General features: G+C 44.6%; 1 protein-coding gene across 3 annotated transcripts in view; it reads right to left on the reverse strand.

The window, feature by feature from the left end:
• LOC127581798 (CTP synthase 1) overlaps nt 1-15,949 on the reverse strand; it is a 47,031-nt gene that overhangs the window by 3,840 nt on the left and 27,242 nt on the right. For all 3 annotated transcript variants that reach the window (XM_052036505.1, XM_052036504.1, XM_052036506.1), the window contains 8 exons: nt 15,490-15,578; nt 14,187-14,281; nt 12,881-12,943; nt 11,642-11,685; nt 10,294-10,390; nt 2,901-2,956; nt 2,537-2,633; nt 1,658-1,802 (listed from right to left, as the gene is read on the reverse strand). In XM_052036505.1, the coding sequence (XP_051892465.1) occupies nt 1,658-1,802; nt 2,537-2,633; nt 2,901-2,956; nt 10,294-10,390; nt 11,642-11,685; nt 12,881-12,943; nt 14,187-14,281; nt 15,490-15,578 (686 nt within the window). The remainder of the gene's footprint in view (nt 1-1,657; nt 1,803-2,536; nt 2,634-2,900; nt 2,957-10,293; nt 10,391-11,641; nt 11,686-12,880; nt 12,944-14,186; nt 14,282-15,489; nt 15,579-15,949) is intronic.

Consider the following 15,949-nt stretch of genomic DNA (forward strand, 5'->3'; position numbering starts at 1 on the left):
GATCACCCCTCAGTCTCTACACTTCAAGGAATAAAGTCCTAGCCTGCCCAACCTCGCCCTATAACTCAGTCCCTCAAATTCTGGCAACGTTAGAGTAAATCTTCTTCATGCTCTTTCCAGCTGAGTGACATCTTTCCTATAACAGGGTGAACAAAACTGTACACAATAATAAAATAAATGGATCATTATTGGACCATCACCTGCAGCACGAGAGCACGGCAGATGTGGTAGGGGTGGAGGGAAGTGTTGAACCCAGTCAACAGGTTGGAAAGCTGAAGTCCAAACATGGGGGAGTGTGGGGGATAAATGACACAGTCACAGCAGAGTCACACAGCATGGAAACAGGCCCTTCGGCCCAACTGGTCCATGACGACCAAGATTCCCATCTGAGCCAGTCCCACTTGCCCATGTTTGGCCCATATCCCTCTAAACCTTTCCTATCCATGTTCCTGTCCAAGTGCCTCTTAACCGTTGTTAACGTACCTGCCTCACTCATGTCCTTTGGCAGCTCGTTCTCTGGGTAAAAAAAAGTTGACCCTTAGGGCAACTGAGTTGAGGAGGAATTTCTTCAGCCAGAGGTTGGTGAATCTGTGGAATTTGTAGCCACAGAGGGCTGTGGAGGCCAAGTCATTGGGTGTATTTAAGGCAGAGATCGATAGGTTCTTGATCGGTAAGGGGGTTTAAGGGGAGAATGGGGATGAAAAAAAAATCAGCCACGACTGAATGACTCATGAGCTGAATGGTCTAATTCTGCTCCTTTATCTTGTGATTATGGTCTTAAATCTCTCCCCACTCACCTTAAATCTATGCCCTCTGGTTCTTGATTCCTGAAGCCCGAGAAGAATGTCTGCACTGCCCCTCGTGATTTTATACACCTCCAATAAGATCACCCCTCATTCCCCTGCGCTCCAATGAAATAGTCCCAACCTGCTCAACCTCTCTCATATGAAAAACACGATGATGCTGGAGGAGCTCAGCAGGCCGGGCAGCATCCATGGAGAAAAGCAGGCACTCAACAATTCGGGTCAGGACCCAACCCTGTCTCCTTCTACCTCAAAATTGCTGCTTCAGCTCACCAGCTGCTGAAACCCTCCTCTGGTCCTTTGTTCCCTCTTTATGCGACTATTCCAACTCACTGTCCCCGTACACCTCATCCCTTATCCTTCAGATGTCAAGGCTCCAAGCCCTGGAGTTCCCTCCCTCCCACCTTTCACACACTGTGAAACCTACCTGTTGGAGCAATCTCTTAGCACCCTCCCCCAGCGCGCCCCCCCGCCCCCCAAATGACATGACTCGCTCAATATTTAGTTTGACATGAAGAACTTTGGGAGGATTTAATCACATTTAAGTGGAACTTGACATTGTGCTGTGTTTCTGTTGTTTGCTGAATTCACTGTCAATGTTCACACCAATGAAACAAGCCAATGGGCTGACTGGTTCACATAAGCCTCCTGTTTAAACCCCAGAACGTGACCTTTTACTCCTTTCTTCCCCATGAGCTCCCCTTAACCACATTGTGGTTGGGATGAACATTCTCAAAGTGAGGAACAATCATGGCAGCTACCTCTTGGTAGTGCAAGTGATAGAAAGAAAGCCAGTGAAAAAGTTCAGCCTCCTCGCAAACAAAATAGATAGACAAGCGTATGCCTCATAATACCTGGGTGACAATCTACAGCCCTTTTCCAAGTAATATTGCAACTTCCCTGCAGCAGCTAAGGCAAGACCAAAGTATGGGGGTGATGGTTTCATGGGCCTGGAGGTGAACTCTGGATGATACTGGACGCCAACAAAATAGGGGTGATCTGGAATAGAAAGAGAGAGAGAGAGAAAGACCAGACATAAACATTCTCTCAAAACTCAATCTGCAAACACTGGCTTCCTCGCAATCCATCAATAAGTCTCGAAGGAAAGAAAAAGTCACGAGGCAGTCTGAACACAACAAAATCAGTCACAAAATATATGAATGAGCAGAAAACAAACATTTTCACTGAATTTTGATCACAATAAAATCCCACTGCACCAACTTTGGTAGGGTTGATGAGTTCCCTTGCTTTTATCAGTGACCATGCCAGAGGACTTAGATTCTGAGAAAGACAAGGCTCAGCCGTGCGGGGAGAGCTCTCATCAGACGTGAAAAATGATTGACCCGAAACACTAACTCTTGATTTTCCTCGCCACAGATGTCACCTGACCTGCTGATCATTTCCAAGATTTTTCACTTGGATTTTCAGGATCAGAAATACTTTGCTTGTTAAGGCAACGTAGATAGCTAAGTGACAAAAGGTTGGGCAAAATTCAGACAACCAGATCCGAGGATGTTTTTTTTAAGTTGTGAATTTGGCAGGGTTGAGTTTGTGAAACCACACGGTAAATTTGGGGATTATAATCAAGATTTTTCACCATGAGTACAGTAATCTTACCTAAAATGTTGATGCCAATAACAAATTTTACAAATTGAAAGTCTGAGTAGTGATTAAAAATAACAGACGAAATGGCAGAGGGCAGATTTGAACACGATTCCTGCTTCTTCACCTACCCTCAAGCTCTATTACTTCCATTCTCTCTCCTTCCACGTCTTGCCCAACAAATCGAAATCCCCTTTCTTCAAAACTTTTCTTCATTTCTGGATTTACCTGAAACATAACCAGAGAGTTTACCTTTATCGCTTGAATGTGGTTAGATCAAAATTTTTTTTCGGTGGAATGAGTTCAGGAAGAAAATATCTGGCATAAAAGGATTTGCAAACAATGAATAGTTAAAAAAAACTAACCAACTGGAAAAGAAAAAATGTACACTTAAAGCGATGAAAATTGAGCAGATTTAACGTTCACAACTGACTCAAGAAAAAATCTGCACAATAAAATGCTGCAGGTTTTCATGAAAGCATTTCGGAGCCAAACCTCGTATCGATGTCTGTGTCTTTCCTCAATGGAGTCACTGTCCTTGTACAACTTCCCTAAAGGTTAAAGACAGCAAATATTGATTTAAAAAAAATGACAACACTGATCAAAATCAAACACACCAGCCAATTATTCAAACTATTCTCAGCATAAAGATTTACACTAAATGGGCTGACCCTTCTGGGCCTTTGCCATGTCCTTGGTGGTAGAAGCTGTGGGCTTGAGAACTGTTGTCGAAGAACTACTCCCATGCCAACTCCCACTTGTTGAAGGCACCTCATCAGTTCTTTAGAATACATGCAAGCAGGATCCTTGGTCAAAATATTCTCCACCTCCTTCCGAGAGCAAGAGGCCAAACCAGATCCAGTAGCAATTCCAGGATGTCATCCTGATACAAATGAACAAGCTTAACGGAAACAGCTTTTTGCTATCAGATTGGAATAAAGCCAACCAGGTCCAGGTGCTTCTCAGGGGAATTGGAATTGGTTTATTATTGTCACTTGTACCAAGGTACAGTGAAAAACTTGTCTTGCATACTGTTCGTACAGATCAATTCATTACACAGTGCATTGAGGTAGTACAGGGTAAAACAATAACAGAATGCAGAATAAAGTGTAACAGCCACAGAGAAAGTGCAGTGCAGGCAGACAATAAGGTGCAAGGTCATAATGAGGTAGATTGTGAGGTCAAAAGTCCACCTTATTGTACTGGGGAACTGTTCAATAGTCTTATAACAGCAGGATAGAAGCTGTCCTTGAGCCTGGTGGTACGTGCTTTCAGGCTTTTGTTTCTTCTGCCTGATGGGAGAGGGGAGAAGAGAGAATGTCCGGGGTGGGCGGGGTCTTTGATTATGTTGACTGCTTTACTGAGGCAGCGAGAAGTACAGACAGAGTCCATGGAGGGGAGGTTGGTTTCCATGATGTGCTGAGCTGTATCCACAACTCTCGCAGTTTCTTGCAGTCCTGGGCAGAGCAGTTGCCATACCAAGACGTGATGCATCGGATAGGATGCTTTCTATGGTGCATCGATAAAAATTGGTGAAGGTCAAAAGGGACATGTTAAATCTTTTTAGCCTCCTGAGGAAGTAGAGGTGCTGGTGAGCTTTCTTGGCCATGGCGTCTACGTGATTGGACCAGGACAGGCTACTGGTGACGTTCACTCATAAGAACATAAGAAACAGGAGCAGGAGTCGGCCATCTGGCCCGTCGAGCCTGCTCCGCCATTCAATAAGATCATGGCTGATCTGGCTGTGGACTCAGATCCATCTACCTGCCTTTTCCCCATAACCCTTAATTCCCCTACTATGCAAAAATATACTTAATGAGGTAGCCTCTACTGTTTCCTTTTGCAGAGAATTCCACAGATTCACTACTCTCTGGGAAAAGCAGTTTCTTCTCATCTTCATCCTAAATATATTCCCCCAAATCGAGGCTATGTCCCCTAGTTCTAGTCTCACCAACCAGTAGAAACAACCTTCCTGCCTCTATCTTATCTATCCCTTTCATAATGTTATGTTTCTATAAAATCCCATCTCATTCTTCTGAATTCCAGCGAGTATAGTCCCAGGCAACAAAATCTCTCCTCATAGGCTAATCTCCTCATCTCCGGAAACAACCTGGTGAACTTCCTCTGCTCCACCTCCAAAGCCAGTATATCTTTCCTCAAGTAAGGAGACCAGAACTGCACGCAGTACTCCAGGTACAGCCTCACCAGTACCCTGTACAGTTGCAGCATAACCTCCCTGCTCTTAAATTCAATCCCTCTAGCAATGAAGGCCCATTTGCCTTCTTGATAACCTGTTGCACCTGCAAACCAACCTTTTGCGATTCATGAACAAGTCCCTCTGCACAACAGTGTGCTGCAATCTTTCACCATTTAAATAATCTGATCTTCTATTCTTCCTTCCAAACTGGATGACCTCGCATTTACCAACATTGTACTCCATCTGCCAGACCCTTGCCCACTCACTTAACCTATCTATATCTCTCTGCAGACTCTCCGCATCCTCTGTGCAATTTGCTTTTCCACTCAATTTAGTGTCATCAGCAAACTTAGATACGCTACACTCGGTCCCCTCTTCCAAATCGTTAATGCATATTGTGAACAGTTGAGGGCCCAGCACCGACCCCTACAGCACCCCGCTCACCATTGATTGCCAACCAGAGAAACACCCATTTATCCCAAATCTCTGCCTTCTAATGGTTAACCAATCCTCTATCCATGCTAATACATTACGCCCAACTCCGTACATCCTTATCTTATGGATAAGTGTTTTATGCGGCGCCTTATCGAACGCCTTCTGGAAATCCAAGTATACAACATCCACCTTTTCCCCTCTATCCACTGCGCTCATTATATCCTCAAAGAACTCCATTAAGTTTGTCAAACAGGACCTGCCCTTCCTGAATCCATGCTGTGTCTGCCTGATGGAATCACTTCTATCCAGATGTCTCGCTATTTCTTCCTTAATGATAGCTTCAAGCATTTTCCCAACTACAGACATTAAGCTAACTGGCTTATAGTTACCTGCCTTTTGCCTACATCCTTTTTTAAACAGTGGCGTGACATTCGCTGTCTTCTAATCCGCCGAGACCTGCCCAGAGAACTTTGGTAACTGTGAAAGCACCGTGAAAAATCTAATTGAAAGTCTTCCACTGTTTCTCAATTGTTCCACCTTATAGCCTGTGTTCCCAGTCTATGCTAGCCTCCCTCATCCTATTGTAGTCTTCCTTGTTTAGGCATAATGGACTGGTTTTAGATCAAACTATTGCACCCTCCATTTATATGAGAAATTCAATCATACTATGATCACTCTTTCCAAGAGGATCCCTAACTACAAGATCGTTAATTTTACCTGTCTTGTTGCACAGGACCAGATCCAAGATAGCATTTTCCCTTGTAGGTTCATTAACATGCTGTTCAAGAAAGCTATCACAGATGCATTCCATGAAGTCCCCTGCAAGACTGCTTCGACCAACTTGATTCGCCCAATCTATGTGGAAGTTGAAGTTCCCCATGACAACTGCCATTCCATCCTTACATGCATCAGAGATTTCTTGGTTTATTGCCTGTGCCACTGTAATGCTGGCCGATAGACAACTCCCACCAGTGATCTTTTCCCCTCACTATTCCCAATCTCTACCCAGACTCAACATTCTGCTCCTTAGATCTTACATAGTCTCTCACTATCGCCCTGATCTCATCCTTAATTCAGAGCGCTACCCCACCTCCCTTACCTTCCTGCCTATCCTTCCGTATTACCTGATATCCTTGGATATTTTAACTCCCACTCATGTCCACACTGCAAACACGTTTCTGTAATGGCCACTAAATCATACCCCTTTGTACTGATTTGTGCCACAAGTTCACTGACCCTGTTTCGAATAACATTCTTTGGAATTTGAAGCTCTCAGTACTCTCGATCTCTGCACTGTTCATGTAGCTGGAACACAGGATTACCTGCAGCAACAAACAATCTGCTGGAGGAACTCAGCAGGTCGAGTAGCATCTGTGGGGGGAAGGAATTGTCGATGTTTCGGGTCGAAACCCTGCGTCAGGACTGGGAGTGGAGAGGGGAGACGGCATGTCTGAAGAGGAGAGGGGGGAGGGGGCGTGACAAATGCCAGAGGTTATTGGTGGACTGTGGAGAGAAGGGTTTAGTGAAGGATAAGACAAGATAAAGTTTCTTTATTAGTCACATGTACATCGAAACACACAGTGAAATACATCTTTTTGCATAGAGTGTTCTGGGGGCAGCCCGCAAGTGTCGCCACGCTTCAGGCACCAACATAGCATGCCCACAGCTTTCTAACCTGTATGTCTTTGGAATATGGGAGGAAGCTGGAGCACCCGGAGGAAACCCACGCAGACACGGGGAGAACGTACAAGCTCCTTACAGACAGCGGCCAGAATTGAACCCAGATGGAGCCAGGTAGGGTAGGGTAGGTGGAGGGGTGGGAGACGTGATAGGTGGAAACAGACAAAAAAAAAGATGGAAGCGGGGTGGGTGGGGGGGGGGGGGGGGGGGGGGGCAGGGTAGTGAAGGTGGAGATAGCTGCTGGAGGGTTACAGGACGATCTGTGCTATCTCCAGGCTAAGACTGTGCTTAGCTTTCACCTTGGCGTGTTTACTGGAGCAGTAATAAGTAATCACTGACCTTCATTGGGTCAGGCACTGCTCCCTGTAGATCTCATTACTCCTGAACATCAATTATTCCTTTAGAGACAGCAGCTTACTGCTGGAAACATTCAGACCAGTAACCTGCACTGATTAGTTCACGTTTTATTATATTCATTCACAATTAGTAACGTTGTGTTACTAAAAGCGACCTGCCAACCAAAGACCTACTTGAACCATAATCCACAGTGGTAAAGCTGACCCAGCCAACCCTACCAATCAGTAATTGTCAAACGCCAGCAAGTGAGACTCAGGTGACCCCTTCACACCTCTGTTGATGAACTGCAACAGCCTCTGGGAGAGAGCCGTGGGCCTCTGTACATACTGCACACACCTCCCAAAGGCCTTAGGAAAGCAGAACACACAATCACCGCCTTATTAACAAAAAATCATTAACTGTTCAGTGGAGAACCTGTGATGTTAATTCACAGCCAACTGATGAGTAAGCATTTTGCTTCAGCACAGCTCAAGTCAAATGACTGAGCTTGGATCCCAATTATTTTTAATTCATTCACAGGATGCGACATGGCATTTAATGCCTGTTCATTCATGCCTTTAAACTAAGTAGTTTGTTCTTTGTAGTAGGTCAGCATTCACCCAAGGGTCACTGGCTAAGGAGGTAAATTCCCCTTAGCAGAATGACATCTGTGACCCAATGAGGTTTTAAGACAAATCAGATCATTTCACGGTGACACACACAGATGCTGCCTGACCCGCTGAGTTCCTCCAGCGCTTTGTGTGTTGCCCCACATTCCAGCATCTGTTACCAGTTCACGGTGATGATTGCTGAAACTCACCCTCTTATTCTCCAGTTCATTTACTTCCCTTTAATTAAACCCCGCGTCACTGTGAGATTTGAGTTCTTCTCATTGGATCCAAGGCTGCAGATTACTCGCCCAGTACAGGAGCCTGAAGACCCACGCCTCAACGTTCAACAGCAGCTTCTTCCCCACTTCCATCATATTCTTGAACTGCCCTGAAAAACCCTAACACTACCTCAGACTATATAATTTTTCTCTCTCTCTCAATCTTGTACTAAGGTCATTATGTTTACTCTGACCACGAGTAAGTTATGTATAATTTATGTTAACTGATGTTTGTCCTCGTCTTGTAATATTCTGTGCTGCTGCTGCAAAAAGTTAACTTTTTATGTCTATGACAACAATAAACCTGAACCTAGCCACTATGCTACCATTCCCCAGAGAACATCGACCAGATAATCAGACTCCCTCCCAAAAATGGGGCTTCACAACCTGCTTCCTAATTCCATCTTCTGTGTGAAACTTTCATTGTGTGCTTCCCATTCACGGGCTATGGGAATCAGAAGCAAATGGGGGCACGATGTCAGGTTAGAGAAACTTCGCAGCAGACAGGAGCTCCATTCCCACCACAGCGGCAGCTAGTCTAAATTCAGATGTATAAACAAACAGGAAGTGGGGCAGAGTAGACTCCATGTATCAATGGTGCCAAGGTGGAGATGGTTGAGAGCTTCAAGTTCTGAGGTGTAAATATCACCAATAGCTTGTCCTGATCCAGTCACGTGGACACCGTGCCCAAGGAAGTCCACCAGCACCTCTACTTCCTCAGAAGGCGAAGGAAATTCAGCATGGCTTACACGAGGGGGCATAATTTTAAGGTGACTGGAGGAAGGTATAAGGGGGATGTCAGAGGTAAGTTTTTTTTTTACACGGAGTGGTGGGTGCGTGGAACGCACTGCCCGCAGAGGTTGTGGGGGCAGATACATTAGGGACGTTTAAGAGACTCTTGGATAGACACATGAATGATAGAGAAATGGGGAGCTATGTGGGAGGGAAGGGCTAGATAAATCTTAGAGCAGGATAAAATGTCGGCACAACATTGTGGGCCGAAGGGCATGCACTGTGCTGTAGTGTTCTATGTCCCCAATGGCCCTTACCAATTTTTACGGATATACCACAGAAAGCATCCTATCCAGATGCATCACGTCTTGGTACGGCAACTGCTCTTCCCGAGACCACAAGAAATTGCAGAGAGTTGTGAGCATAGCTCAGCACGTCACAGAAACCAGCCTCCCCTCCATGGACTCTATCTACACTTCCCACTGTCTCGGGAAAGCAGCCAACATAATCAAGGACCCCTCCCACCCCGGCCATTCTCTCTTCTCCAACCTCCCATCAGGCAGAAGATACAAAAGCTTGAGAATATGTAACACCAGGCTCAAGAACTCCTATCCCGCTGTTATAAGACTCCTGAACGGACCTCTATTATAATAAAGATGAACTCTTGATCTCTCAGTCTACCTTGTGCCTTAACTGTCTACCTGCACTGCACTTTCTCTGTAGCTGTAACACTATATTTGGCATTCTGTTATTGTTCTTCCTTTTGTACTACCTCAATGTACTTCTGTATAGAATGATCTGTTCAGATGGTGTGCACACAAAGCTTTTCAGTGCATCTTGGTACATGTGACAATAATAAACCAATTACAAAACCTGATTAAGCAGCATGTATCAGTAATGATAATCACAAAAGAACCAGGTTGTCCTAAACCTGGCTGATCCACCAACAGACTTCAGGAGAAGAAATCCGCTGTCTGTACCTGTCTGACTTGTATGGAACTCCAGACCCACAGTAACATGTCAGAGTTTTAACCACCTTTGGAACAGCCCAGCGAGACCACTCATTCAGAGGGCTGCTAGGGTTGGGCAATATATCTCAGTCTCACCAGCGAGGTCTACACTCCGGCAGCGAAAAATGATGAAAAAAAGGAATCAGCAACAGAGATGAGGAAAATCTCCCTCGTTTGGAGTTCTCCACCACCTCAGTGGTCATGTATGACCATGTCAAGATTAAAGTCAACAGATTTTGATACAGAAGGAATCAAAGGACATAGTGATTGGATTTGTGGACTTTGAGGAGGGAGATTGGCTTGGAATCATGAAGGGCAGAACAGACATTTCCTTCCCTAAACAATCATGCACTGGATGTGTTTGTGTTTTCACCACAGTTCTATCGTTCCAGATCTGCTCTCACCAATGCCAGCTTTTTATTACACATTTAATTAATTAACTGAATCCTGCTATAGTGGGATTAGAACTTGCACTACATTTGTCCAGTGGATTATCAATACTTTACTAGGAGCGTTCAGTTACCTGAACAAAAGCACAGAAGGGATAGAAAAAACAAGAGAACAAAAAAAAGGGACTGACAATTTGAAAGCAGCAAACTGAAATCTTACTTAGTACTGAATTTTTATCCTTGAGTATTGTGGTCCTCTTGCCAAGCCTCATGGTTCCGCCCATATCCCCGGGATTGTGCTCTGGCATGTCAATCACCTGTACAAGAGGTGACAGCAAATGTTAAAACCCAAACATCAAGAAAGATGGCAACCGTGAATTCATGGCGTGTAATTACTGGGCCAGATCCCACTGGATCAGAGAAATACCCTGTGGGGCCCTCCAGCTCTAAACTTGCAGCGGTACTAACCTTTTGCTCTGATAATCCAACACCCTCGAGACTTTGGAGCTGTTGGACTTCCCAGACCACTGGATATTACTCCCACTAATACCCCGACACTCTTTTAATTAAATTTTTTTTTAAGATGCAAGACAGTAATATAATACATTTGTCAGTGAACCCAGTTAAGTTTAAAGGAAGATGTATGGGAGAGCATTCTGACTGGTTGCATCACAGCCTGGTATGCAGGCTCCAATACACAGGATTGCAAGAGGCGGCAGGGGGTTGTAGTCTCAGCCAGTTCCATCACGGGCACAATCCTCCCCACCATCGAGGACATCTGCAAGAGGTGGTGCCTCAAGGTGGCGGCATCCATCACTAAGGACCCTCACCTCCCAGGACATGCCCTCTTCTTGTTACTACCATCAGGGAGGAGGTACAAGAGTCTGAGGACCCACACTCAACGATTCAGGAACAGCTTCTTCCCCTCCGCCGTCAGATTTCTGAACGGTCCCTGAACCCATGAACACTACCTCGTTATTCCCTTTATTTTGCACTATTTGTTTTTTGTAATTTATAGTATTTTTGTGTCTTTGCACTGTACTGCTACTGCAAAACAACACATTTCTCATCATATAAGTCAGTGATAATAAACCGGATGATTTTAAACAGTGGGTGTGAAACAGAGCCCCAGTTAGTTTAAAGGGAGTGTGGAAACAAGGTCCCCAGTGTTTAAAGGGAGCACAGGAACTCAGGCCCTGGTGAATTTACAGGGCGAATGGGAAACAGCTCCCCCATGAACCAGATGCCATTCAATGGAATTACTAAACAATCACATGATGGATTATTGGAGTTTTTAAATACTAGAATCCCATTTCTACCACTTGGCCGGCTGTGGCAAAGGTAGTTATGGGCAGAGTGCTAGATCCTAGGATTAGTATACGTAGGTTCTTGATATCTTGCATAGACGTTGTGTGCCAAAGGACCTGTTTCTGTGATGTACGACTCTCAGACTCTGGAACTGCTTTTTGTTTTGGGGGAAAATGTCTAATCAAATCACTCTGAAATATCGCAAGAGCTTCAAAACAAAGAGCAATGGAATATTGACTAAGTTGATATTACATACATACCACAGGGTAGCTTGTGTTAGGATCAAATTCAGTAGAATTGGCATCTATGAAAGCAAAAAAAAATATAGTGAAATGCATCAGATGTAAAACATAAGCTTTTCTAACCCCGGTGAATAAACTTAGACACAGTACTAGTGATTAAAGGAGGAAACAAATGCCTATTTTACAGACACACTCTGCATGTTAAGGATCCGGAGCATTGGAAAATGGGAAAGGTAAACAACGTAAATGGCAGTTTTGAAAATTCTTTGCCAGAATGACTTATTTATTGACAATCACTGTTTTACTTAAAGTTAGAACATTAATATAATTTCTCTAAGTTTCATTCATCGTTAGAAAGGAGTTTTTGGAATCTATTGACTCTCTTAACCAGAAATATTGCTTAAGGAACATTAAACAGGGAACAAAACTATAGTCTAGAAATTCTTGTGTGCTCCAAAGGCTACATACTGGAAAATACACCATTCAAAACCAAGATGGGGGCGGGAGGAGCAAAGGGGGTTGTGGGGGTGGAGTGTAGGAGGTTGTGGGGATGGGGTGGTTGTGGAGGTGGAGCAAAGGGGGTTGTAGGGGTGGGGACGAGCGAAGGGTGTTGTGGGGGTGGGAAGGAGCCTGGATTTCAGCCACTGGAAGTCCAGAGTCTGGCAGTGGGAGGTCAAAGGTTAGGAGGGTAATGGGACCAATCTGGGAAGGGTTTGAGTCCAGCATCCTAAAGTGATAATATGGCTGTGAAATTAATTCAATGCAGGGAATGATTTGACTTGATGTACGTCCGTTGTGGAAATTGCTACAATTCACAACCATTGCTCTGGCCAATAAATGTCTGCATGAACTTCCTGAGCAATGTAAAACGACAGGGAAATAACCATCACTCTGGGAAAAGTCCATTTTGCAATTGTGTGGCAACAAGGAACAATGTTAAGCAATCAAGTCGACAGAAATTTTGAACATTAATATGAAAACATCAGGCCAAGCCACAATTTAGTAAATGGGGACTTCCCTCCCACAATGCCATTCATTAACAGTGATTACTCCATAAACCCGTTCTATGTTTCTTCAGTGTGAAACCTCAGTTAACCTTTCAATCAGAATCTGAGTTATCCAGAGATCTGCAATCAGTCTTACTCTGTTTTCTGCAGGAATTGGACCCCCAACTAATCATATCACATGATTAGCATGGACCAATCCAAATGCAAATTGATCTTTTTGGTAAAGCAATGGAAAGACACCAGTCCGTACCTGTCCAGTTAAGTTCATTCCGTGCAAACTCCACAACAGCCAACTGCATTCCAAGGCACACACCTAAAGCAGACAGAACAACTAAAACTTAGAACCTTTAACACAGTAAAACATCACAAAATATTTTGTTGAGGGGCGGGCGGGGGGGAAGAGGGGGAGTCACTGAACAAAATTTTACACAAATTTACACAAGAGGATGTTACAAGAGATGGGACTGGGTTTTATGAGGGCCTCAGAAGAAGGGAGAGAGAGGCCCAGAAACTCAACAAGAAGGAAACCAGCCTCCCCTTCAAGGACTCGGTCTACACTTCTCACTGCCTCGGTAAAGCAGCCAACGTAATCAAAGACCCCACCCACCCCGGACATTCTCTCTTCCCCCCTCTCCCATCAGGCAGTAGATACAAGAGCCTGAAAGCACACAGCACCAGGCTCAAGGACAGTTTCTATCCGGCTGACATAATACTATTGAAAGGTTCCCTAGTACGATAAGATGGACTCTTGACCTCACCATCTACCCCATCATGATCTTGCACCTTATTTTCTGCCTGCACTGCACTTTCTCTGGAACTAACACTTTATTCTGCATTCTGTTATTGTTTTCCCTGGTACTACCTCGATGTACAGATGCAATGAAATAATCTGTATGGACCATAGAACCATAGAAAAATACAGTGCAATACAGGCCCTTCGGCCCACCATGTTGTGCCGTCCTTTTAACCACACCTAAGACTATCTAATCCCTTCCTCCCACACATCCCTCTATTTTAAATTCCTCCATTTGCTTATCTAACAATCTCTTGAACTTGACCAACATATCAGCCTCCACCACCACCCCAGGCAGTGCATTCCATGCACCAACCACTCTCTGGGTGAAAAACCTCCCTCTGACGTCTCCCTTGAACTTCCCACCCATTACCCTAAAGCCATGTCCTCTTGTACTGAGCATTGGACGGCATGCAAAACAAAGCTTTTCACTGATGACAATAATAAATCAATTTGCCAACTTAATCCTTTGACAGCTGAAGATACAGCTGGCAATGTTTTTTTTAAAATAATTTATTCATTCACAGGATCACTGGCATGCTAACATTAATCATCCATCCTTAATTACCCTTGAACTGAGGTGGTGGTTTAATGTCAACGTCATTGGTGGGTCAGGAGCCAATTTCAGGTCAGGTTGGATGAAGACAGCAGGTTTCATTTCCTTAAGGATATATCGTGGGTTTTTAAAGAGTAATTATGATTGAAATTGGGAATACAGATTGCAGGAAGCACTTTAGGCAGAAGGTTAGATCAATCCTCTTACCCAGAAACGGTTTCTTCTGTTTTCTTGCCCAAGCGATAGCAAGGATCTTTCCTTCTGTCCCTCGAACACCAAAACCACCAGGCACCAGAACCCCGCTGCAAGAGGAAACCATGGACACTGAGTCATCGTAACAACACAAGTTAGAACTTCACGTTTTGCTGATTTAGTCAGTGACGTGTGCCAACTGCAGCAATCTGGGGCCGTACAGCAAGATTCCTTCCCTCTTCCCTGTCCCCTGCCTTATTTCCTCTGCTCTGGGTTAAACACTTAGGACTGAGTCAAGGAGATATTTCTTCCATTATGAAGTTGTGAAGCTTTGCAATTCCCAATCTAGAGGGACACAGGTCGGGAAACGCCTTCAAGATTAAAATCATTCAATCTTTGGACACCAGAGCTGTGGGAACGACAGGAATTTGGATGGGACCGACAATCACTTTACTAAATGGGCAGGCAGACTCAAGGTGCTGTGTGGCTAACTCCTGCTCCCATTTTGACGGACAGCTCTTGGTTTTGATTCACTTCCTTTGAAATGCCTTCCTGGGTTTACCCATTTAAATCTTCACCAAAACAAGGTTTAAACTTGAAATCAAAGACCTTCCGAGTAACTTCAAATTCCAGAAATTTCTTATTACTCTCTGAAAGTGGCTGCACAGGTTGACAGGTTAATAAAGGCAGTATATGGCATGCTTGCCTTTATTAGTTGAGGAATTGAGTTCTAGAGTCAGGAAGCTACATTGCAGCTTTATAAAACTCTGGCTGGGCAGCATCTGGAGTATTGCATTCAATTCTGGATGCGGAGGCTTTGGAGAGGGTGCAGAAGAGGTTCAGCAGGATGCTGCTGGGATTAGAGGGTACGTGCTACGAGGAGAGGTTAGACAGACTTGTGTTGTTTTCTCTGGAGCAGCGGAGACTGAGGGGAGACCTGATAGAAGTTTATTAGATTATGAGAGGCACACCTAGAGTAGGCAGCTGGTATCTTTTTCCCAGGGTTAAAATGGCCAACACTAGAGGGTATGCATTTAAGGCGAGGGGGGAAAAAGTTCAAAGGAGATGTGCGGGGCAAGTTGTTGTTTGTTTTTACACACAGAGAGTGGTGGGTGCCTGGAATGTGCTGCCAGGGATAGTGGTGGAGGCAGATACGATGGAGGCCCTTTAAGAGATTTCATCCAAACAATTTGTAACTAGTATCCAAGGGAACAAACATTCAAACTCATAGTTTACACATACTAAGGTGGTTGATTTGTATTTTGCAGAGATACATATACCAGCAATAATCATGGCAGAGGGAGCTTTAAGTACTTACTTGGCACTGCACAGGTTCTGCCAAGCCTCGTGGTACTTAACTGGCTCTTCCTCCTGTCTAGCTGGCTCCAAGTCTGCTGAATCAATATACTGCCAAGAAAAACATTAAAAATGTAAACCATCCTTCATTCGTTCTGCACAGACAGATCGGCAATAGTTAAACAAAAATGTGGAACCACAGTGTGGCTCTTCAACAAAAGAGTTCACTCATACACAGTGATCCTGGAGGCTAGTCAGCCCATCGGATCCATGCTAGCTCCCAGCAGAGCACCATCATCAGCCCCATTCCCCCCTTTCCCTGTAACCTGCTCTCTGTCTCACACACCCATCAACACCATTTTGGTTGTTTTGCAGCTACATTAAGGGGCAGTTTACAGCAGCCAATTGACCTACCAGCACATCTTTGAGATGCAGGAAGAAGCTAGAGCACCTGGGGAAACCCATGCAGTCACAGGGAGAAC

This window comes from Pristis pectinata, chromosome 22 (assembly GCF_009764475.1).
Source record: "Pristis pectinata isolate sPriPec2 chromosome 22, sPriPec2.1.pri, whole genome shotgun sequence".
Taxonomy (NCBI): domain Eukaryota; kingdom Metazoa; phylum Chordata; class Chondrichthyes; order Rhinopristiformes; family Pristidae; genus Pristis; species Pristis pectinata.